Source organism: Silurus aristotelis, assembly GCF_946808225.1.
Source record: "Silurus aristotelis genome assembly, chromosome: 10".
In the NCBI taxonomy this organism is placed as follows: Eukaryota; Metazoa; Chordata; class Actinopteri; order Siluriformes; family Siluridae; genus Silurus; species Silurus aristotelis.
This window is the reverse complement of record NC_139583.1, coordinates 18,201,428-18,227,782: the sequence shown is the minus strand read 5'-3', so window position 1 is coordinate 18,227,782 and position 26,355 is coordinate 18,201,428. Positions and strand designations below refer to the sequence as shown.

The 26,355-nt window shown below is 41.0% G+C and overlaps 1 protein-coding gene across 1 annotated transcript in view; it reads right to left on the bottom strand.

Moving 5' to 3' along the window:
* reln (reelin) overlaps nt 1-26,355 on the bottom strand; it is a 514,851-nt gene that overhangs the window by 104,358 nt on the left and 384,138 nt on the right. The window contains exons 44-50 of the mRNA XM_083552560.1: nt 17,310-17,568; nt 16,793-17,042; nt 16,540-16,708; nt 16,319-16,459; nt 14,454-14,631; nt 11,171-11,364; nt 10,687-10,952 (exon numbers count right to left, since the gene is read on the bottom strand). Coding sequence (XP_083408686.1) covers nt 10,687-10,952; nt 11,171-11,364; nt 14,454-14,631; nt 16,319-16,459; nt 16,540-16,708; nt 16,793-17,042; nt 17,310-17,568 — 1,457 coding nt within the window. The remainder of the gene's footprint in view (nt 1-10,686; nt 10,953-11,170; nt 11,365-14,453; nt 14,632-16,318; nt 16,460-16,539; nt 16,709-16,792; nt 17,043-17,309; nt 17,569-26,355) is intronic.

Below are 26,355 nucleotides of genomic sequence, written 5' to 3'. Positions count from 1 at the left end.
TGCCACTAGGACTACTGGAGAAGATCCTGATTGTGAAGGTTTAGCAATGCCATTCTCTAACATTTCCTCCAGTTGCTGGTTCCCAATGGATTGTTTTAAAGGTGAGAGTTGATAAGGTTTGTTTTATTATAGGTATATGATGATGTGTGCCCAAATGAGGATGGGTTCCCTCTTGAGTCCGGTTTCTCTCAAGGTTTCTTCCTTATGCCATCTAAAGGAGTTTTTCCTTGCCACAGTCAACACCGGCTTGTTTATCAGGGACAAACTTACTTGTAAAGAACATATTCACTTTTAAAAAATGAATTGATTTGAATGTGTGTAGATTTGATTTGAAGTACATTTTTTCATCCCAAACAAAGGGTGCACACTTGAGAATTTGTTTGTAGGAAGTGACATTACTGTTGCTTTTGATCAGGTGGCAAGAGAGCTGCATTTATTGCTTGTTTGATGAGTGTTGCATCATCCTCACTGTCCCTAATTTTAAAAGGGTAAGGGTAACATGAATGGTGGAATAGAACTTAAAAGAGAAATACTTGGGGTGAAATGGTGAGCTGTACTTTCATCTGGCAAACATTGGAATCCCATTGTTGAGGGCATACTGGCATGACCGGGCTGAAAGTCTTCTTCTTCTTCTTCTTCTTTCGGCTGCTCCCATCAGGGGTTCCCACAGCGGATCATCCATCTCCATACCACCCTGTCCTCTACATCTGCCTCTTGCACACCAACTACCTGCATGTCTTCCCTCACCACATCCATGAACCTCCTCCTTGGCCTTCCTCTTTTCCTTCTACCTGGTGGCTCCATCCTCAGCATTCTTCTACCAATATAATTCATGTCCCTCCTCTGCACATTTCCAAACCATCTCAATCTCGCCTTCCTCACCTTGTCACCAAAACATCCTACATGGGCTGTTCCTCTAACTCATTTTGAATCCTGTCCATCCTCGTCACTCCCAACGAAAACCTTAACATCTTCAGGTCTGCTACCTCCAGCTCCACCTCCTGTCTTTTACTCAATGCCACTGTCTCTAATCCATACAACATCGCAGGTCTCACCATAGTCCTATAAACTTTCCCTTTTATTCTTGCAGATACCCTACTATCACAAATCACGCCTGTCACTCTTCTCCACCCACTCCACCCTGCCTGCACTTTTTTCTTCACTTCTCTAACACACTCTCTATTACTTTGCACTGTTGACCTCAGGTACCTGAACTCCTCCACCTTCTCCACCTCTTCTCCCTGTAACCGCACCACTCCACTGCCCTCCCTTTCATTCACACACATGTACTCTGTCTTACTCCTACTGACTTTCATTCCCCTTCTTTTTAGCACATATCTCCACCTCTTCAGGCTCTTCTCAACCTGCTCACTACTCTCACTACAAATCACAATATCATTTGCAAACATCATAGTCCAGGGAGAATCCTGTCTGACCTCGTCCGTCAACCTGTCCATCACCACTGCAAACATGAAAGGGCTCAGGGCCGATCCTTGATGCAGTCCAACCTTCACCCTGAACCAGTCTGTCTTTCCTACTGCACACTTCACTGCTGTCACACTGTCCTCATACATGTCCTGCACCACCCTCACATACTTCTCTGACACACCAGACTTCCTCATAAAATACCACAACTCCTTTCTCGGCGCCCTGTCATACGCTTTCTCTAAATAAACACAAATACACAATGCAATTCCTTCTGTCCTTCTCTATACTTCTCCATCAACATTCTCAAATCAAATAAGGCATCTGTGGTGCTCTTCCTCAGCATGAAACCATATTTTTGCTCACAGATGGTTACCTCTTCTCTCAGCCTGGCTTCCACTACTCTTTCCCATAACTTTATGGTGTGACTGATCAACCTAATTCCCCTGTAGTTACTGCAGGTCTGCACATCTCCCTTATGCTTAAATATCGGTACCAGCAAACTCCTTCTCCATTCTTTAGGCATCCTCTCACCTTCCAGAATCTTGTTAAACAATCTAGTTAAAAACTCCCCTGCCATCTCTCCTAAACATCTCCACTTTTCCTTGGCTTTCGCCACATCCCTCTTTACCTGCTGCTGCATCTCCTTGTACTCCTGCCTACTTTTCTCATCACTCTGTCGATCCCACTTCTGTTTTGCCAACCTCTTTCTCCTTATGCTCTCCTGCAATTCTTCATTCCACCACCACATCTCTTTGTCTTCCTTTCTATTTCCAGATGTCACACCAAGTACTTTTCTAGCTGCCTCCCTCATCAATCCTGCAGAAGTTTCCCATTCATCCAGCACCTCTTCACCACCACAGAGCCCCTGTCTGACCTCTTCCTTAAACCTCACACTACACTCTTCCTCCTTCAGCTTCCACCATCTTATTCTTCTTTCAGTCCTCACTCTCCTCCTGTTCTTCTTTACCTCCAAAACCATCCTACAGACCACCATCCAATGCTGTCTAGCTACACTGTCCTCTGCCAACACCTTACAGTCTCCAATCTCCTTCAGGTTGCATCGTGTTCACCACTGCCATTTCCATCCTTTTAGCAAAATCCACCACCATCTGCCCTTCCACATTCCTCTCCTTAAGGCCATACCTACCCATCACCTCTGTTCCCTTCACCTACATGCCCATTAAAGTCTGCCCCAATCACCAATTGTTCTTTCCTAGGTACACCATCTACCACTTCATCTAATTCACTCCAGAATCTTTCCTTCTCCTCCATCTTACAGCTGACTTGAGGAGCATAAGCACTTATGACATTTATCATCATCCCTTCAACTTCCAGCTTCACGTTCATCACCCTATCAGAAACTCTCTTCAACTCCACCACACTCTTACTGTACTCTTCCTTCAGAATCACCCCTACACAATTTCTCTTTCCATCCACACCATGATAGAACAGTTTAAACCCAACTCCAATGTTCCTGGCCTTACTCGCTTTCCACTTTGTCTCCTGAACACACAACATATCTACCTTTATCCTCTCCATCATATCATCTATCTCTCTCCCTTTACCAGTCATAGTACCAACATTTAAAGTACCAACCCGAACCTCCGCTCTCCTACACTTTTACTTTTCCTGCCGTCTCTGTAGACGTCTTCCTCCTCTCCTTTTCCTCCTTCGGCCAACAGTAGCCCAATTTCCACCTGTACCCTGTCGGCTAACGTTACCTGTGGCGGTCGTTGTTAACCCAGGCCTTGACCGATCTGGTATGAAATTCTTATTTGTGATCCGCATAGATTTTCTGGACAGTTGTAATGTCTAAGAAATCTTTAGTAAGTTCACTGTGGCTTTTTTAAAAAAAATTTAAATAAATGTAACAACTGCCTTTACCATTTGGTCAGTCTCGATTTCAATGTGTTTTTTTTATAAAAATTCTTGCAATTTGCATACAGCGGTCTTTTGTCTCTTTATGAGGTCAAACAATTTGTCCCAGATACCCTGGATCATAAGATGTCCAATACCCCTTGCAGGTGTGAAAATCATCCCAGGCAAATCATACTGGGCCCCTGAAGACAACCATCCCCTGCTATTCCTAGTGGAGAGGGAGTATACAACTGCATCTGGTCCTGGTTTCCATTCCATTCACGAGGTTGTGCAGGTGTGCTGGGGGAAAAAGCAAACTGCACCTAGCTTCTTAATTGTAATGTAGTGGATTTAAATGGGGGTATAGGGGTAAATAGGCACCTGAGTTTGCAAGGCAGGTGTCCAGACTGGAGTGGCTACATCAGGGACTTTAATGTCCACAAAGATTAATGATGTGTACAAAGGGTCTGCTATTATGTACCATGTAGGAAAGATATTTTTGTATGTTGTCAGTACATAAAGTGAAAAACAAAATTATTAAGTTCGAAATAATAAAAAATAACAAATACTTGTGATAAGATATGCCTTCTTCGATTACTGATTACAAACTTAACTTAAAAAAAACTGGTTTCTACAAACCCGATTCCAAAAAAAGTTGGGACACTGTACCAATTGTGAATAAAAAAGGAATGCAATAATTTACAAATCTTATACATTTATATTTTATTTGCAACTTATTAAGTCAATTGGCAACATGATTGGGTATAAAAAGAGCCTCTCAGAGTGGCAGTGTCTCTCAGAAGTCAAGATGGGCAGAGGATCACCAATTTCCCCAATGCTGTGGCAAAAAATAGTGGAGCAATATTAGAAAGGAGTTTCTCAGAGAAAAATTGCAAAAAAGATTACAGTTATCATCATCTACAGTGCATAATATCATCCGAAGATTCAGAGAATCTGGAACAATCTCTGTGCGTAAGGGTCAAGGCCAGAAAACTATACTGGATGCCTGTGATCTTCGGGCCCTTAGACGGCACTGCATCACATACAGAAATGCTACTGTAATAATTCAGGAATACTTCCAGAAAACATTGTCGGTGAACACAATCCACCGTGCCATTTGCCGTTGCCGGCTAAAACTCTATAAGTAAAAAAAGAAGCCATATCTAAACATGATCCAGAAGCGCAGGCGTTTTCTCTGGGCCAAGGCTAATGTAAAAATAGACTGTGGCAAAGTGGAATTCTGTTCTGTTGTCAGACAAATCAAAATTGTAAGTTCTTTTTGGAAAATTGGGGCACCATGTCATCCGGACTAAAGAGGATAAGGACAAACCAAGTTGTTATCATCGCTCAATTTAGAAGCCTGCATCTCTGATGGGGTTGCATGAGTGCGTGTGGCATAGGCAGCATACACATCTGGAAAAGCCCCATCAATGCTGAAAGTAATATCCAAGTTCTAGAACAACATATGCTACCACTCAGACGTCTTCTTTTTCAGGGAAGACCTTGCATTTTCCAACATGACAATTAGGGATGAGCAAATACAGCATTATCTGTATCTGTATCTGTTAACCATATGAATTATCCGTATCTGTATCTGTACTTGGAGTGGGTGGGGCCTAACCAGGAAGTGGGCGGGGTGTGTATTGAAATGGGCGGGGCTTTAACCGGTATGTTATTTTAAGCATGCAATTGATATGGGTTGATCAGAAATTGTTATATTTATTGCTGATTAGAAAAAGATTTACAGGACAGCATCAGGATTGAACTATCAGATCAATGGTTTTGATCACGATACAGATACAGATAATTCATATGGTTAACGGATACAGATAATGCTGTACTCGCTCATCCCTAGTGTGTATGTAGCTTAATTAATTTGTAATATTTATAACACTAGCTTACAACCTTTATTTTTTTTTATGAAATACAGCAAAAACGTGTCAGGTTACTGGTTAGAGACAGCTGAAGGTTTAAAAAAGAAAAAAAATCTCAGACAGGCAGAGATGCAATGCGAGTCGCATTCTACCAAGCAAGCACCACGTCTAAACGAACCCACGTTTACCAGAACTCTACTGGTTAGTAAGTACGTATTATCAACGTTACGTTTTTTACCTGAAGTAAAAAGCTGAATAAACCCTAAACGTTAACGGAAAAGAGCCACGAACCCGAGTGACTGAGGGAGAGACAGAGAGCTGTTCTGTGTGTGACTGCAACACAGTACATCTGTATGTGTGTAGGGGAGGGGCGCTGTGACTAGCCTATCACAGAACGCTGACACAATCAGCTACCCAATGATGATTTTCATTCAATCCGAGCACAGATATTGACTCGTATTACTTGTATAATACTCGTACTCGGCAGAAGTGCTTAATCCGTACCGGATACTCGTTTCAGCCAAGTATCCGTCTCATCTCTAATGACCAGAGGTGGGAAGTAACGGAGTACAAATACTTCGTTACTGTACTTAAGTAGATTTTTCAGGTATCAGTACTTTACTCCACTATTTATTTTTTAGACAACTTTTTACTTTTACTCATTACATTTTTACACAAATATCTGTACTTTTTACTTCTTACATTTTCAAAACCGGCTCGGTACTTTAGTTTTAATCCACTGATTTGGTGTAATATATTATTTTTATTTTCACTGCGCGCCGATTTCAGCCGAACAACCGATTTCCTTTTACTACGCGTCTTTTTCAATCCGCTGGTGTATAAAGTCCTGACTCTCACTCACCACAGATGTAGACTAGTTTACGAAGATAAGAATCAGCAGGCAGAAGGCAGTAAGAAGTTTGGGGTTAATGTGTATGAGACAGAGGGAGTCAGTGATGTAAACATGACTGAGAACAGACACATTGATCATCATCATCTTTTCTCTGCTTGTGTTCTATATGTGGATGTTCCGCCTGGATACATTTATTCGGTAACATTTTTAATTTGTTTTGTATTAATATATATATTTGGCTGTCAAAATTTAAATTATTGTAAACGGCACTAAATGTTATTAACGCGCCATCAATTCAGCATTTCTGTTTTTACCATTTTTATAAAAAAAAATGTAAATACATAAATACATTTCTAAATATAAAAGAGGCGAAATTAAAACCTTCGGGAAAAAATACATTTATCTACGACGTCCTTTCTTTACTTAGATGTAAAATTAATTATTAAACTCCAGATAAAAATATTTTTAATCAGTAAACTTTTGTTTTATTTATGCGCCAAGTCTCAAATCAAACAGAAAATCCGCCATTTTTTACACAATTAACCCTCTAGGTGGCGTTTTGTGGGTTTTTCCCTCATAATGGCGACACAAACAACTTTTTACTTAAGTACATGTCAGAGCCAAGACTTCTTTACTTTCACTTGAGTAAAAAAGTTTAATCAGTACTTCAACTTTTACCCGAGTATTTTAAAACATGAGTATCTGTACTTCTACTTAAGTAAAGGATGTGTGTACTTTTGCCACCTCTGCTAATGACAATGCCAGACCACATACTGAATCAAATACAACATCATGGCTGCATAGAAGAAGGACTTGGGTACTGAAATGGCCAGCCTGCAGACCTGATCTTTCACCCAAAGAAAACATTTGGTGCATCATAAATAGGAAGATGCAACAAAGAAGACCTAAGACAGTTGAGCAACTAGAAGCCTGTATTAGACAAGAATGGGACAACATTCCTATTCCTAAACTTCAGCAACTTGTCTTCTCAGTCCCCAGACGTTTGCAGACTGTAATAAAAAGAAGAGGTGATGCCACACAGTGGTAACCATGGCCTTGACCCAACTTTTTTGAGAAGAAATCAACTTATTTTTTCCTTAAAATGATATATTTTCTCAGTTTAAACATTTGATATGTCATCTATGTTGTATTCTGAATAAGATATCGCAATTTGTACAGTGTCCCAACTTTTTTGGAATCGTGTTTGTACAATTCACATAACCTGGTAACCACATTCAATTATATAAGTTTCAGTTTGCATTAATTTAGATTATCATTTTTGAACTTCAACAATTAAGTGCATATAGAATAATAATATAAAGCAGGATGAATAGCCTAAGGTTTAGAGCAAAGTTTAAAAATAATTTTCACACTATAAAGGGGTTTACACCTGTTTACACGAATATCAAAATGAGAATTATCACATACTGTACTTTGTTTCAAGTTTTTAAATTAGCAGGATTCATATCCCTGTTTGGGTGCCATTTTCTGTGATGGTAATAATCCTAGCTTTGAGTTTGGTGCCACAAGCGCTCTTATTGCCAGTCCTGCTGCTCCAGTACAGTCTGAGTCATCAACATTGAACGTGGCACCTCAGCCTTCAGCATCATTCCCAAGACTAAGTGCTGCGAACACTATAAGCATCAGCATGCCCTCCGTGACACTTCCAGGTTGATCACGGCTCCCCAGCTCCAATGATCAAGCCTCGACAAAGGCACTTAGCAGCTCCATCTGAGCCTTTTCCCTCAGCTGTTTACTCACCTTATCTAAGCCCAGAGCTTCTGTATGCGTCAGCCTATGGCATTCTACAGCCTACATTACCAGTCTTCGAGAGTGGTGCTAAGAGTGACTTTGTGTTGTTCAAGTTAGCATTAGACAATTTGTTAAGTAATCACAACTATATCAGTAACCAGTACAAATACTATGTTCTCGTAAGTAACTTGATACTCCCCAGTGCTCTTCAGCTAGCGCGTATCACCCGCAGCCTTACTCCGCTGTGCTGCAGGCACTTCAAGAGAAGTATGGACAGCCAAGACAGCTTGTTCATTCTGAGGTGGGTGCCATCCTGAATCCCTCTTAGGCTGGGTGATGCTAACACCTTCGACTCATTTGCTTTATCAGTCCAGTCCTTGGTGGGTATGCTGAGAACCCCTGAGGGCCAGAATAGTTATGAGCTTTTATGTGGTTCATATAGATGAAAATATGTTGACTAGTGAGGAGAGTGTGTTGAGAAGATGGAGGGAATATTTTGAGCAGCTGATGAACGAGGAAAATTAGAGAGAGAGAAGGTTGGATGGTGTGGAGATTGTGAAGCAGGAAAGGGATAGGATTAGTAAGGAAGAAGTGAGAGCAGCAATTAAGAGGATAAAGAGTGAAAAGTCAGTAGGACCCGATGACATATTGACAGTGTTAGGAAGTTTTCCTATCCGGCTCGAAGGACCATATAAGGATTCTCACTATCTAGTATGCGCTGATCAGGGGATTGTATTCGCCCCAGCACGTCAGTAAAAACACGATACAGAATTCAGAACACTCTACTTTACTGAGTATAGAATTGATTGTATATGAGGTGATTCTTGCTGTCTTCTGCTAGCTGCTGTTCAGTGGGTTGCGTGATGCAGAATGCCTCCGGTCAATGACGACTGCTGCTCGGTGTTCTGGCCATTTATACTCTTGATGGAGGACGGTGCACTGTGATGTCACAGGTAGCCCGTCATTGCTTGGTAAACTGTATATCTGCCTCTAGTGGTAAAGCATGGAAATACAACTAAATAGGAATCCTTTCTTACAGGTAGAAATATGATGTTTAGGAGAGATGGCAGTGGATTTTTTTATCAAGATTCTTTAACAGGACTTTGGAAGGGGAGAGGATGCCTAAGAAATGGAGGCGAAGTATGCTGGTACCGTTTTTTTTTTTTTTTTTTACTGGGAGATGTGCAGACCTGCAGAAACTACAGGGCTTTAAAGTTGATCAGTTACACCATGAAGTTATGGGAAAGAGTAGTGGAAGCCAGGCTGAAAGAAGAGGTAAGGAAGAGCACCACAACTGCATTATTTGCTTTGAGAATGTTGATGGAGAAGTAAAGAGAAGGTCAGAAGGAGTTGCATTGTGTGTTTGTGGATTTAGAGAAAGCATACGACAGGGTGCCGAGAGAGGAGTTGTGGTATTGTATGAGGAAGTCAGGTGTGTCAGAGAACTATGTGAGGGTGGTGCAGGACATGTATGAGGACAGTGTGACTGTGCAGTAGCAGGAGCAGTGAAGTGTGCAATAGGATTGACAGACTGGTTTAAGGTGGAGGTTAGATTGCATCGAGAATCGCCTCTGAGCCGTTTTCTGTTTGCAGTGGTGATGGACAGGTTGACTGATGAGGTCAGACAGACTCCATAGACTATGATGTGTGGGGATAATATTGTGATTTGTGGTGAGAGTAGGAAGCAGATTTAAAAAGATCCTGAAGAGGTGGAAGTATGTGCTGGAGAGAAGGGGAATGAAAGTCAGTAGGAGTAAGACAGAGTACATGTGTGTGAATGAGAGGGAGGGCAGTGGAGTGGTGAGGTTGCAGGAAGAAGAGGTGAAGAAGGTGGAGAAGTTTAGGTACCTGGGTCAACAGTGCAAAGTAATGATGAGTGTGTTGGAGAAGTGATTAATAGAGTGAAGGCAGGGTGGAGTGGGTGGAAAAGAGTGGCAGGAGTGATTAGTGATTAAAGGGTATTTGCAAGGGTAAAAGGGAAAGTTTACAGAACTGTGGTGAGACCTGCGATGTTGTATGGTTTAGAGACAGTGGCATTGAGTAAAAGAAAGGAGGTGAAGCTGGCGGTAGCAGAGCTGAAGTTGTTGAGGTTTTCGTTGGGAGTGACAAGGATAGACAGGATTAGAAATTAGTTTATTAGAGGGGCAGCGCATGTAGGACATTATGGAGACAAGGTGAGGGAGGCACGATTGAGATGGTTTGGACATGTGCAGCGAAGGGACATGGCATATTTCGGTAGGAGAAAGCTGAGGATGGAGCTACCAGAAGGGAGGAAAAAAAAAGGCCAAAGAGGAGGTTTATGGATGTGGTGAGGGAGGACATGCAGGTGGTTGATGTGAAAGAGGCATATGGAGAGGACTGGGGGGTATGGAGACGGATGATCTGCTGTCACGACCCCGAATGGGAGAAGCCAAAAGAAGAAGAAGAACAAGAAGAAGAATTCTCTTATTGTTAAAGTCATGCTGGTGCCCCATATTCTCCATTTGGAAATTATGGCCTTCATAGTGTTCCATAGAACATCTAATGTTTTCAACATTCTTTTGTAACCCTCTGCTGAAAAAAATTACTTTTGATAAAGATCACATTGATGCTTGGTAAGCTCTTTGCAGACCATCTTTGACCATCTTCAGCAGTCACATGAATTCAAGAAGATCCAAAAAGAAACAGCAGATCTCATTTATTCTAAATCATTCTGTTTGTTTGTGACTTGAATTCTCTTAGTGGTGGTATGACTTTGAAGCTGAAAAAATATTAAATTACCTACCTATGTACTATTTTTCCCACATTTTTAATGAGGGCTTGTAGAATTATAATATTTTTAAATGTGGATTAGTGCTATTTCACAATTTGGTGAAGATTGCAGCCGTTAATAATGGAAAGCCCATACTTTTAAGTCTATCTGTAAATATGCATGTGTCACACCTCTTCTGTTGCTGCTTTTTTCTCCCTTGCTTACTGTCCTGATGTGGCCAGTAAGTGTTCCAAGTGTGCCGTCAGCTGGAGGCCTCTCATGACTGGGCAATGCAACTCCAAATGTGTCTGAGATTGGAGCATGTGTATCTGAGCCAGAAACAAGCACATTGTCAAGTGCCCAGTCTCCACGATCTGATCCATCATGTTGTGGCTGCCACCAACGAAGCTGTACTCCCACTGCCTTGGCAGTAGGGGGCAAGAGAACATTCACAAACCTGTGGAAGTTAATGTTGATGTCACAATGTGTACAAAAAAATAAGAAATAAATCACGCACTACTTTTGAAGAATAACTACATTAATTAAGAAAAGTTGATCTAAAGAAAATTAATTAAAGATTTAATAAAAATTTTATCCTATCAGCATCACACTAATCATGATATAGAACATCTAGACAACATCAGTTATAAGGGCCATATATTTGGACAGTCATACCCTGGCTTGCTGTATTGGTCATAGTTTATCTCAGTCAGTAATCTCCAGCTGATGCCTCCATTCAGGCTGAACTCCAATAATACACCCTGGTTTCTGGTTGTAGGGGGTGCCATGCAGCCATACATGAAGTAGAACTGTACAAACTCAGCATTGGTCAAGTTCAAATCCACAGTTACCAGCTGACGAGTGCAGAGCTGTTAATGTCAAAAAGTACATTTAAACTCTAATATAATCCTAATTTATATATATGAGAAACTGAGTAAATCACATCTCAAAAACAGTTGGGACAGGGCCATATTGACCACTGTGCAGCATCCCTACTTCTTTTACCAGCAGTCTGAGAAAATAGTAATAAATACAGTATGCATTTTAGCACTGTTTTGCTCAAATATTCAAGGACTTTCCTGAAAAATACATAATCTAGACAGAGGTATATATTTCTCTTAAACATGTGTATATCTTTCAGCATTGATGAAAGTCTTTCCAGGTGTGCAAGCTGCTGATTTCATGGTCACTAATGCGCCAACATACAGTGCGTTCGGAAAGCATTCACAGCACTTTACTTTTTTCCAAATTTTTTTGTTACAGCCCTATTTTAAAATGGATTAAATTAAATCCGCAAAATTCTATACACAGTACAACATTATGACAACATGAAAGAAGTTTGTTATGTGCATCCTGTTTTCATTTGGAGTTCACCTGTAATAAATTCAGTTGATTAGACATGATTTGGAAAGGCACACACCTGTCTATATAAGGTCCCAGAGTTAACAGTGCATGTCAGAGCACAAACCAAGCCACAAAATTCAAGGAATTGGATTTAGAACTTCAAAACCTGATTGTATAGATGCACAGATCTGGGAAATAGTATAGAAAAATTTCTGCAGCATTTAAAGTCCCAATGAGCACAGTGGCCTCCATAATCCGTTAATAGAAGAAGTTTGGGACCACTAGGACTCTTCCAAGAGCAGGGTGCTTGGTCAAACTGAGCAATTGGGGAGAAGGGCCTTAGTCAGGGAGGTGAGCAAGAACCGGATAATCGCTCAGAAAGAGCTCCAGTGCTTCTCCATGGAGAGAGAATCTATGCACAGCTCATCACCTGACCATTTTCAGGTTTTCAGCGGCAGGAACTGGGAAACTTGTCAGGGTCGAGGGAAAGATGAATGCAGCAATGTACAAATATGTCTTTGATGAAAACCTGCTCCAGAGTGCTCTGGACCTCAGAATAGTGTGACGGTTCATCTTCCAACAGGACAATGACCCTAAGCACACAGCCAAGATAACAAAAGAGTGGCTAGGGGATGACTCTGTGAATGTCCTTAAATAGACCAGCCAGAGCTCAGAACATCTCTGGAGAGATCTGAAAATGTGTACTGTGTACTGATGCTTCCCATCCAACCTGATTGAGCTTGAGAGGTTCTGCAAAAAAGAATGGGACACACTGCCCAAAAATAGGTGTGCCAAGCTTGTAGCATCATTCTCAAAAAATTATAATTGGTGCCAAAGGTGCTTCAACAAAGTATTGAGCAAAGGCTGTGAATACTTATGTGCATGTGATTTTTGTTTTTCTTTGCAAACTTATTACAAATAAAAACAAAAATCACATGCACATAAGTATTCACCTTTGGCACTAGTTATAATTTGAGAATGATGGGGTATTGTTTGTAGAATTTTGAGAAAAACTATGAATTCAATCCATTTTGGAATAAGGCTGTATCATAACAAAATGTGGAAAAAGTAAAGCGCTGTAAATACTTTCCGGATGGACTGTACAAGACATCAATGCTTTCTGATGAGGACACTTTGTTACACATTGTTTACTGTTTCACTGTCTAGTGCCATAAGAATTTTTTTGTATATACATTTTTCTTGTTGTTTCACATACATATCTTTATATATGCTTTATATCTTATATTTTTATATTTAATTTTATATCGTTTTTTATACTTTATACTTTATTTATCTGCTTCTTTTCTTTTTCCCCATCGTATTCCCCTTATGCCGGACCGTCGTATAAAGCATTTCACTGCATGTCGTACCCTGTATGTATGTGTATGTGATGAATTAAATTTGATTTGATTTGATTTGATAACAAGCTGTATGTCCATCTACTCTTTAGTCTGAACACAGCATCGACAGCACAGTTTTCCACTATGTTTTAGTCTATTTTAAGTCTAATAAACTTTGGCCAAGAGAAGATGTAAGCAAACTGAATTCATTCTGAAGGTGTTTCTTAGCCCGTGCAATGATTTAATCTATCTTCTGTAGATAATTAGATATTCAAGATTGATAAGATGAAAAGATATGCAAGTATTTGCAATTTTTGGCTGAGGATCATTATTTAGAAATTGTTCCACAATTTGTATTGATTGGTGAAACTCAGCTCAGCTATAATTCTGGAGGACTCTGCCTCTTTAAGATATTATATTTATACCAATCATATTACTGACCTGACAATTAATGTAATTAGTTGTAAAAAAAAAATTCCTTCAGTTTCTTTTTAGCAACAGAAAAAAAGGTAGGGATGGATATGTCATAGCCTCACCTATCAGAAAAGGTAATTGATTGTACCCTGATGGGCAAAAATGTAATGATGGATTTATCAAAGTGGATTTAAAAATACCTGCTCCTCTTCTGCACACAACTGTCATCTTCTAAGTAACCAACCGACTCTTTTCAGTTTCCATAGTCGATCTGCTTGCCTTTCTCAGAAAACTTTGAGAGATGTGTGCCATTTCTTATAGTTTCCTGCTGCAATTTCTTTCTTTTCTTTTTTTCTTCAAGCCAAGGACTAGGCAGCCTCCCACAACCCATTTACAACCAACAAAGCATACTCACATGATGCATTTACACCAAAGGTCAGTGGGGCTGCAACCCACAACCCGCTCTTTGTTACTTATTCTATTAACTTATTAAGCCTTATATTTTCTGATTGATATCATGTTGATAGATTGTTTTAACCACAGTTTTTTTACCTGCTTCTGTTTTGTTTGCTTCTGTTTTGTACCGGATTCTCTTTGTTCAACTCTTGCCTAATTGGGCCTAAGTTTTTGGTAGTGATTTTGCATTTGCTTGTCTGAATTAATAAAGGTTGTCTCTTCTTTATGCATTTGCATTTGCTCATGAGTTTCATGACGGCTAAAAAGATGCTATATAATCACACTGTAATAAAACTAGCATAATCAAAATAATCAATTAAATCCCTAGATAACCCAGGAAACCAGACAATAGTAAAGTGGTTTCTAATCATTATATAAAACAAGAAGGTGTGTCTTTTTCTTACCTCACTAAAGTGCAGCGCTGTACCTGATGCTACAGCCCCACATACTGTACTCAGTTTTCCACCAGTTAATAGATGCCAGTGATTGAGGGAGGGTGCACGACTAAAGCTGTCCTTTACTTGGGACAAGAGGGGTAGAATGGCTTCATCACAGTACCTTCCTCCCCACCCTGGGTCACACCTAAATAACAGAAAGAAAAACATAAATTAAAATTGTAAAAAGATAACCTTGTGTGGCCCAACAGAAAAGTAAGTAGGTTGGCATACACTCTTGCCTCTATTAATCAAAGCAACACTTTGAATCATAGTATAATGTGAGGTTATCAGAATCAGAATCAGGTTTATTGGCCAAGTGTGTTGACACACACAAGGAATTTGGTTCCAGCTGTTAGTGACTCTCAAAAGTACAGACATAAATTAAACCTATACAAGACAAAACAGACAAGACAAGACAAGAACAGACTATACAAGACAATACAAGATAATACAGACAATGTGAGACAGTATAGACAGTGTGGTTAATAAATAGGGATACAGATCAGTAATGTACATAAAGTGTGAGAGTGCAGGGTAGTGCAAATGACAGTATTGTGTGTCAGGTATGATAGAGAGTTTACTATAAAACTTTCTACAGTATATAGCAGCCATAGTGTGTGCAACATATACAGATAATGTGATGACTGACAGTTCTGTGCAGTACTTATAGATATGAGTAGGGAATATAATTATGGTCAGTTGTTAGTGAGGGTGATTGCTTGGGAAAGAAACTGTTCCTGTGTCTGGCAGTTTTATTGAGCAAAGTTCTGTAGCGCCTGCCAGAAGGGAGGAGCTGGAAGATGTTGTGACCAGGGTGTGAAGGGTCATTAATGATTTTTTCTGCCCGGTTTCTGGTTCTTGTTTGGTACAAGTCCTGGAGAGTGGGCAGAGGAACACCAATGATTTTTTCTGCTGTTTTAACAGTTTTCTGCAGTCTGTTTCTGTCCTGTTTTGTTGCTGCTCCAAACCAGATGGTGATTAATGAGCACAGGACAGATTCAATGACTGCAGTGTAGAACTGCATCAACAGCTCCTGTGGCAGACTGTACTTCCTTAACTGGCGTAGAAAGTACATCCTCTGCTGGGCCTTTTTCAGAATCGAGTTTATGTTGCATTCCCATTTCAGGTCTTGGGAAATGGTAGTGCCCAGAAACTTGAAGTTCTCCACAGATGACACAGGGATGTTGGATATTGTGAGGGGAAGTGGTGTTGAAGGGTGTTTCCTAAAGTCCACTATCATCTCCACAGTTTTGAGTGTGAATGAGGATCCTTAGATTGTGCTACACCTTCCAATGATGAAGAATGATTTAGTTGGCTGGCTTATTTGTCTTATGGGAAACACTTGATTCACCCTCCCTGGATATTATCCTCTGTCTTTTTCAAGCCATGTTACATTATTTTACTACCTTGATCTTGACCTGTTTTTTTCACCACTTTCTCTAGCCCTATCTTTTGTTTATTAAAATTGCATAAACCTGAACCTGCATCTATTTAGAGTCTCTTACATGACATATACATATATTAATGCACATTCATTAACAGCATATCTTAATCAAAGCACACTTGCTATGAGTCTAGGATACACTTTGGATGGGGCACCAGATAATTGCAGAGCACAATGGACACTCATTTACAACTATGGGAAAAATGTTTTATTTTTTTTTATTTTGGAAAAAGACAACAAAATACGAAATTATAAACATTACATAATTATTAATACCTGAAAATACACTTGTAAAGTAAACAGATCTTGTTCCAATGAGAAAAAGAAAATATGCCAGTGTTTGCAATTTTAACTACAATGTTCACTGTGAAAAATGCAAAGAACTCACCCACAGAAATTATGCTTGCAACGACCATGACCAGAGCACATGTCAGGACAACCATCTCCAATGTAGAGGTTGTCTAAAGCCCAGGTTTGCTGCTTGTCAAATGGTGCCTTCTGAAGCCATCGGAATCGAGTGGATGTAGATCTTAAAAACACAAACTTGGTGTTTGTCCTGGGCACTTAAAATGCAAATGGTGAATGAGGTGTAGTACAATATAATTTTACCTGGCATAGGCTGGGATGGGTATGGTAACTCTGCCCCATTTGTTGTAGGTATCTGACACTAAGAAATTCTGAAGTGTGTAAGAGGAACAATCTGAACTTGTGGGTAAACACTCTCTTAGAAGGGGTTGCCAATTAAGTCCAAGATCGAGAGAGTAGTCCAATTCCACTGCTGTGTACACACAAGCATGCATGCATGTTAGTAGAATAGTTCTGAATGGTACAAATAATATAAAAGTAATGACAGTAAACTTACAATAGCAGGATGAGGTGACAGAGCAAGAAGCAGAGAAGTCAAACTGAATCAAGGCATCCTGCCCTACACTGATATCAGTTGTGATAGCATACCGAGTGTTAGATTTTTCAATGAATGCAAACGCATTGCCATCAGAGCCACACACAGGCATGTGTGTGCCACCAGGATGAAGAAGCCACAACTGTTCATCTGTGGTGGAGAAGTTATCCTCCAGAGGGCCCCAACCACTGGCACTGCCACCCACCACCACCTAACACACCAATGCAATTATGAAACATATTAGCTACTGCAGCCACTTTTTCTTTTTATCATAGTGCTTCCATTATTATAATGTATTTCATGAATACACTTTTTTTGTGTGTGCAAAATAAGATGCACATTGAGATAATAGAAAAAGTTTTATTAGAAATAAAAATAAGGCAATTTATGTATGACCATTAAAAATACAATTTATAATTTCCTAAAATAAGTTTAGACCATAACAAATGTGCTGTGTATTTGATTAAAATCACATCACCTTGTCAATGACCCAGGGACTGTAGAAGTATCCATTTTCAGCTGGCTGCCACCAACGTAAGCGAGTTTCAGTAGTGAGGGCTTGCAGTGGAATCTCTAGGGCAATAAGCTCAGCCTGATTACTGCTGTTAGTATAGAAAAATTTCTGTAGCAGCTTCCAGGATAATCCTCCATTCACTGAAAACTGGAGTAGCACAGGCTGGGAACGTGGGTCTGGGGAAGTTTTCCCACAGCCCAAACGCAAAAAGAACTGTACAAATCTGTGTACAGAAAAGGTGAAAACATTTTAAGAACTTTCTCTAACATAATACAACTGGTCATGTAATACAGGTTATACACAGTAAGAGAAATACAGTAAGTATTTAGGATTTTTTTTTTTTTTTACAATTTTACTTAATATGCTTTTAGTGTATGTATCAACTTCATATTGACACACTGTACCTTTTGATTATGTTCTTAAATATAATCATTAACAATTAAAATACACAAGCATAAACAAAAACATTCTCTTTAAAAATGAAAAATGGAAAATGAAAAATCCAAAATAAATCAATCTTTGGTATTGTCTAAAAAACAGCATATGCCTGCAAAACAGCATCCCTGATGTTTTGCAATGGATCAATATCTACCAGTAATGCTGTCTTCACCATCATTAATCCTGACCAAATCACCAACTCTTTCAGAAATGTAGCCCAAAACTTGCAAGAAACCTTCACCATGCTTAAAGGTTGCTTGCAGACACTTATAATGTAAATCTTACCAAACCCTTTAGTGAACAACTTGCCTACTATTACAGTCAAATATAAAAAAAATTTTACCCATCATTCCAAAGCACATGTTGCCATAATTCTGCACGCATTTCCTATGCTTTTTGTGCATAGTTGAATTGCTTGGCCTTGTTTCCATTTTGGAGGTATGGCTTTTTTGCAACAATTCTTCAAAATACCTTTAACAGCACATCTTAAAACCCAAGCCTGGTTGGAAATCTTTTTCTGGGAAAAACCTAGCTTGTGTCTTTTTGCTGTTTTCAAGCATTGTGGTAGACCAGTAAAATAAAACTGTCTTCCACAACCTTACCTTAGTATTAAAGTTAATAAGTTTTAAATTGCATATAAAATTGATGATAATGTGAACATGTTTGGTATAATTGGTTCCCCTTTAGGAACTCAGGCTGTGTCGAAACGCTTTGGGAAGCGCTTCAGGTAAGCGCTTTGTGTGTGAATCTGTGCAACCATGGCTAAAAGACAAACAAACTTTCGCATGTGTGTCCCTCGTTGACCCTGTTTTATCACAAGGGGGAAGAGACATGAGCTTTTTGTTGTTTCTCTCAAGTGAGATGCTTGTCCGTGCTGTATACACACTCTCCGCTCCCGGAGAGCATTTTAGGCCTGGTGAGAAGCAAAAGCAAAGCGTTCCCAGCCAGCTGGATGAGTGTTTCCTGCGTTCCGCATCACAGCCTCTGCACTGGGGCCTACCGTTTTTTCCTGGCCTGCACACAGGTGTCCTGGTCCTGGGAGATGCCATATGCGGCCAGTGCATTTTCCCCGCAAACTTCGCTGTATGCGGACATAGTTGCCCACTTCGAAGCAACTTCGGCCGATGTAGGTAAGGCTTACGTGGCAGTAGGCCAGGCGGCGGGTTTTCTCCACTGTTACAACCTTAGGTAGCCCCATGTCCATATCGGTGTTCTGCATGTGTGCTTTGTGTGCAGGTCCGATCCACTCCAGAGTTTGAGGCCTGCCCTAGCCTGGCTGATCCCACCTCCTTCATGATGACATCATCCACCAGTTTTCTATTTAAGGAGGAAGGAGCGAAGCAATGGTGGAGAGTTGTTGTTTTGGTGTTCAGGGTATAGCTTGGTTGTTGATGTTCGTGATTTTGACTTCTGCCTGTTTACTGATTTTACAAACCCACACAAAATTTTGTGTGTTCTCCCACTTAGAAAAAATGGAGGGGTCTGAAATTGTCATCGTAGGTGCATGTCCACTGTGAGAGACATAATGTAAGAAAAAAAAAAAAAACAGAAATCACAATGTATGATTTTGTAACTATTTATTTGTATGATATAGCTGCAAATAAGTATTTGAACACCTGAGAAAGTTAATGTTAATATTTGGTACAGTAGCCTTTGTTTGCAATTTACAGAGGTCAAACGTTTCCTGTAGTTTTTCACCAGGTTTGCACACACTGCAGGCTTTTGAGCTCCCTCCAAAGATTCTCTATTGGGTTTAGGTCTGGAGACTGGCTAGGCCACGCCAAAACCTTGATATGCTTCTTACAGAGTCACTCCTTGGTTATCCTGGCTGTGTGCTTTGGGTCATTGTCATGTTGGAAGACCCAGCCTCGACCCATCTTCAATGCTCTAACTGAGGGAAGGAGGTTTGGTCCCCAAAATCTCGCAGTGCATGGCCCGGTCATTCTCTCCTTAATACAGTGCAGTCGCCCTGTCCCATGTGCAGAAAAACACCCCCAAAGCATGAAGCTACCACCCCCATGCTTCACAGTAGGGATGGTGTTCTTGGGATGGTACTCATCATTCTTCTTCCTCCAAACACGTTTAGTGGAATTATGACCCAAAAGATCTATTTTGGTCTCATCTGACCACATGACCTTCTCCCATGACTCCTCTGGATCATCCAAATGGTCACTGGAAAACTTAAGACGTGCCTGGACATGTGCTGGTTTAAGCAGGGGAACCTTCCGTGCCATGCATGATTTCAAACCATGACGTCTTAGTGTATTACCAACAGTAACCTTGGAAACGGTGGTCCCAGCTCTTTTCAGGTCATTGACCAGCTCCTCCCATGTAGTTCTGGGCTGATTTCTCACCTTCCTTAGGATCATTGAGACCCCACGAGGTGAGATCTTGCATGGACCCCCAGTCTGAGGGAGATTGACAGTCATGTTTAGCTACTTCCATTTTCTAATGATTGCTCCAACAGTGGACCTTTTTTCACCAATCTGCTTGGCAATTTCCCCATAGCCCTTTCCAGCCTTGTGGAGGTGTACAATTTTGTCTCTAGTGTCTTTGGACAGCTCTTTGGTCTTGGCCATGTTAGTAGTTGGATTCTTACTGATTGTATGGGGTGGACAGGTGTGTTTTTGCAGCTAATGACCTCAAACAGGTGCATCTAATTTAGGATAATAAATGTAGTGGAGGTGGACATTTTCAAGGCAGACTAACAGGTCTTTGAGGGTCATAATTCTATCTGATAGACAGGTGTTCAAATATTTATTTGCAGCTGTAACATACAAATAAATTGTTTAAAAATCATATATTGTGATTTCTGGATTTTTGTTTTTAGATTATGTCTCTCACACTGGACATGCACCTACGATGCCAATTTCAGACCCCTCCATGATTTCTAAGTGGGAGAACTTGCAAAATAGCAGGGTGTTCAAATACTTATTTTCCTCACTATATATATATATATATATATATATATATATATATATATATATATATATATATATATATATATATATATATACACAGTGGGTACGGAAAGTATTCAGACCCCCTTAAATTTTTCACTCTTTGTTATATTGCAGCCATTTGCTAAAATCATTTAGGTTCATTCTTCTTCCTCATGAATGTACACACAGCTCCCCATATTGACAGAAAAACACAGAATTGTTGACATTGTTGCAGATTTATTAAAAAAGAAAAACTGAAATATCACATGGTCCTAAGTATTCAGACCCTTTGCTCAGTATTTAGTAGAAGCCCCCTTTTGATCTAATACAGACAGGAGTCTTTTTGGGAAAGATGCAACAAGTCTTTGACACCTGGATTTGAGGATCCTCTGCCATTCCTCCTTGCAGGTCCTCTCCAGTTCTGTCAGGTTGGATGATAAACATTGGTGGACAGCCATTTTTAGGTCTCTCCAGAGATGCTCAATTGGGTTTAAGTCATTGCTCTGGCTGGGCCATTCAAGAACAGTCACGGAGGTGTTGTAAAGCCACTCCTTCGTTATTTTAGCTGTGTGCTTAGGGTCATTGTCTTGTTGGAAGGTAAACCTTCGGCCCAGTCTGAGGTCCAGAGCACTCTGGAGAAGGTTTTTGTCCAGGATATCCCTGTACTTGGCAGCATTCATCTTTCCCTCGATTGCAACCAGTCGTCCTGTCCCTGCAGCTGAAAAACACCCCCACAGCATGATGCTTCCACCACCATGCTTCACTATTGGGACTGTATTGGACAGGTGATGAGCAGTGCCTGGTTTTCTCCACGCTTAGAATTAAGGCCAAAAAGTTCCATTTTGGTCTCATCAGACCAGAGAATCTTATTTCTCACCATCTTGGAGTCCTTCGGGTGTTTTTTAGCAAACTCCATGCAGGCTTTTATGTGTCTTACACTGCTCTAGGAAAGGTTCTTGTCGTCCCAAATGTCTTCCATTTGAGGATTATGGAGGCCACTGTGCTCTTAGGAACTTTAAGTGCAGCAGAAATCTTTTTGTAACCTTGGCCAGATCTGTGCCTTGCCACAATTCTGTCTCTGAGCTCTTTAGGCAGTTCCTTTGACCTCATGATTCTCATTTGCTCTGACATGCATTGTGATCTGGAAGGTCTTATATAGACAGGTGTGTGGCTTCCTAATCAAGTCCAATCAAACACAGCTGGACTCAAATGAAGGTGTAGAACCATCTCAATGATGATCAGAAGAAATGGAAAGCACCTGAGTTAAATATATGAGTCTCAGCAAAGGGTCTGAATACTTAGGACCATGTGATATTTCAGTTTTTCTTTTTTAATAAATCTGCAACAATGTCAACAATTCTGTGTTTTTCTGTCAATATGGGGAGCTGTGTGTACATTCATGAGGAAGAAGAATGAACTTAAATGATTTTAGCAAATGGCTGCAATATAACAAAGAGTGAAAAAAATTTAACGGGGTCTGAATACTTTCCGTACCCACTGTATATATATACACATGTATGTGTTACAATATACCAACACCTGTGTAGCAAACCTTTTTGTGTGGGTTTGTGGTGTGTTTGGGTTGTCAATTTATAAGATCCATTCTTTTGAATTCCGAGCTGAATACTCTGTCCGGCCTAACCCTAGACTGGGTCGTAACACCACACTATGAGTGTGTTGCAGGCATACCAGGCCGACCTAAAAGCCTGAGGGGTTGGTGCCTTGATCGGATGTCTTGGCACAGGAGGCCAGGGTGTTAGCCCTACCACAGGATCTCTCCACCAGAGAGATTGCTGCAGATGGAGGAGACCCGCCACCTCTCAGAAGGGGTCCAACAGTTGTAGGGCTCTGCTCCAGCTGCTCTGGAAGGGTCAGAGGCCAGCCTTGAGGCTTGAGGCTGGTTTTCTTGAGAGATTTCCTTGCAGCTTGGGTATGGTAATATGTATATTGTTGCCTTAGTAGTTATAGTAATTCTGCTGTATGCTTCTAGAATAACCTTTTTGTATGTTTCTGTTGACCACACCCTGAACTGTCCTTTTATGTGGCATGTGTTACTTTGCTCATACACACAGTGTTTCCTGTATTTCTGTTTTAGGCTTATCTTTTGCAGGCTCAACATAACCTTGTGGAGTTGTCTCTCCTAACTTTCTTTTCTGTTCACACACACACAAACCTGGCAGCTCTCCCTTTTTCTCTCCATCTCTTTGGAAGTATATCTTCGTGTGTGAGACAATAAACTTCGGAACTTCTCTCTGAAAGCTGACTCGTGTGTTTCATTGAGACTTCTCCGTATACGTAGGAGAGCAGAGATCGAGAGGAAAGGCTGAATTTAGGGGTATCCTGTCCAGGGGACAGAAGGCAATCCTGCCCAAGCGGCAGAGGATAAAACATTCCTTACAGTCCTTGGGGGCTCGTCGGGGATATCAGCGTTCGGGTAAGTGCTGATTTGGTATCTTGTCATACCGTACAACGTGTAGGTACTTACCTCGTATGCTGATATTAGTGTTGTGCTGATTTGGTATCTTGTCATACCGTTCAATGTGTAGGCACGCACCTTGTATTCGTAAGCAAACTTGTTGTCGACGTTGTACCGTCGTGTAGCGCCAATGAACCGTCTCTGCAGTCACAGTAACTTGGGACATCAAAAATTTTATTAAACCGCCTTATCTATCTCGATCTCTGGCCTCCAACCTTTGTATCTAACCTTTTATATCTAACATTTGTCAGACAGTTGTACCTATATTGGATCATGGGTAATTCTGGAACAAAATATCCTAAACCAGATCCTGAGGAAGCCCCTTGGGACTGGATGAATCGTTGTGGTCTCACCTTTTATACTACCCCCTGGCTAGACAATTTAGCAGGGTGGACTGAACCACAACCTCAAGTTCTGACTTATCCTCGTGGTGGTACCTTTAAGTCTGAATACCTGAAGTCTGCACATTCCCAAATTTATGAAGGTTTGGGCGATCCTAACTGGGGTTATTCTTACATGGGTGATGGTTATCAAAAATGGGTAGAAATTAAACCAATCTGGGATGAATATCACTCTATACCGAACTCAAATGGAGAACTATAAGAGAACCATAATCAGTTGACAGGCACAGACTATAGGTTTATCCTTCATGCTAAACTAGGAGACAGTAACGACAAAGAAACGCTTATTGACACGGTGCCCAATTTACACCCTAGGAATGATGAGATTAAAATGGAAACAAAAACGGAGGTGGAAGACGACGGGAAAGGTTCGAAAATAAAGTAAGAGCAAAATCACCTTCTATTATTATCACTGGGCTGAGCAAGGTGCTCTCCCGGCATTAAAAAAGGAGTTGACCAAATTCCTACTCCAGCGGCAGCAGGCCAATAGAGCTCTCTCTCAAGTAACTAACTGTAAACAGGAGAAGGGTGAAACCACTTCCAAACTTTTGTTAGAAGATGCAGAAAGTAACCCTCTATTCCTCACGACTTTAATGCATCCAGAGGTACAGAAAGTCCTGAATTATCAGCTCACCGATCGTAGTAACCTGTCCTTCCGACACAAGTGTTTTTTGCAACATCATTTTGTTTTTATGCCTGATTGTCTGTTTAATCTTTTGGGCCGAGATCTCATGAGCAGGCTGCACAATTCTCTCACCTTCTCCGGCTCTAAACCCACGGTTTTAGTTCCTGACTCTGCTCCTCTGTCATATCTTTCTCTGTCACATCTTTGATATCTTTCATATCTCCTTATGAAGCTAAACTAAAACATTTGCATCCTGAATTTTTAAACAGTATCCTCTCTCTGAATCAATGTTGCAGGCAATAGACAGAATCTTGACCTCTCTGTTACAACAGGGTGTGATCAAGCCGTGTGTGAGCTCCTACAACACACCCTTTAATCCGGTTCCTAAGATGGACAGCACTTGGCGCTTCACTCAGGATTTGAGAAAAATAAATGTTGTGGTTCCTGTTGCACCTATTGTGCCCGATGTGGCCTCTATTATCGCTTCAATTCCATGCAATCATACACACTTCTCTGTGATTGACTTGTGTTCTGCCTTTTTCAGCGTTCCTGTAGAAGAGCAGACACAGCCTCTTTTTGCCTTCATGCACAGGGGGCGCCAATATACTTGGACACGTCTGCCACAAGGATTCATTGACTCCCCAGCAGTCTTTTCCGCTGTGGTAAGGGACGCACTCTGTGATCTTGCATTCCCCTCTGACTTTGTTGTCTTACAGTATGCAGATGATCTCCTGATCTCCACATTCTCTGAGGACCTCTGTGAACAAGCCTCCCTGTGCCTATTGCATCATCTGGCAAGAAAAGGATTCAAGGTATCCAAAACCAAACTCCAGTTTTGTAGAACCACTGTGAAATACCTAGGGTTCAAACTCTCTCAAGGCAGAAAACGGCTCTCTAAAGATCGTATACAGGTCGTTCTTAACACAAGGCTTCCTTCCACAAAGCACGCTCTCATGGCTTTCCTGGGACTGATTAATTACTGCCGTCCATGGATACCTGACTGCTCTTTCCACGACAAACGTCTCTGCTCTGCGATCTCACACAACGATCCTTTGCAGCACCCGCTAACGTAGACACCCGAGATGTATGAGGCGTATGAGGCTTTGCGGTCAGCTGTGTTCAGCGCCTGCTCTCGGAATTCCAAATATCATAAGGTTTTTCACCTTTATGCGTGTGAACAGGACGGAACTGCCTCTGCTGTCTTGGCGCAGGAGCATGGGGGGCATGAGACCATGTGCGTTTCTGTCCAAAACACTTGACACTGTGGCTCAGGGTTTACCTGCGTGTCTTCGTGCGGTGGCTGCCTGTACTGTGATGGTTCAAGACGCTGAAAAACTAGTGTTGTCTCATCCTATGATCTTGCACTCTCCACATTATGTGAAACAGGTCCTTCAGAACATACACACACAACACATGACAGCTCAGAGAAGGTCCGGCTATGAAACTATTCTTTGCTCGACCAGTAATCTGGAAATCAAGGCCACCTCCTCTTTCGACACTTTAGGTCATGCCCTGCTTGTTTGATTAATGCAGAAGATGACACACTGCATGACACCACACATGATTGCTGCTCCGAGGTCATTCAATCCACTAGTATATGCCCAAATTTGTCTTCCATGTCTTTAAACAGGGGTGAGTCACTTTTTGTGGATGGCTCATGTTCAAAGCTGTATGACGGTAAATTTATGTGTGGTTACTCTGTCTGTTCCTTACCTGATGTCACTGTTGAAGCTTACTTGCCTTTTTCTTCTGCACAGGCTGCTAAACTCTATTCCTTGACTCGTGCATGTGTCCTTTCAGAAGGAAAAGATGTCACCATCTACACTGACTCCCGATACGCCTTTGGTATTGCGCATGATTTTGGCTGCATCTGGCAATCCCGTGGTTTCCGCTCGGCTGAAGGGAAATCCATTTCTCATTCGTCCTTTGTTCAGGACCTTATCACTGCTTTCTGTTTTCCTCGCACACTGGCCATCGTCAAAACAAAAGCCCATTCTTATGACAACAATGTGGAGGCCAAAGGCAATTCCTTGGCTGACAGAGTGGCAAAAAGTGCGGCTCAAGCTCAGGTATGCCTCCCCTCTCTTAGCACTCCTATTAATACCTGTCTTCTTTCCTCCGCTCTTAT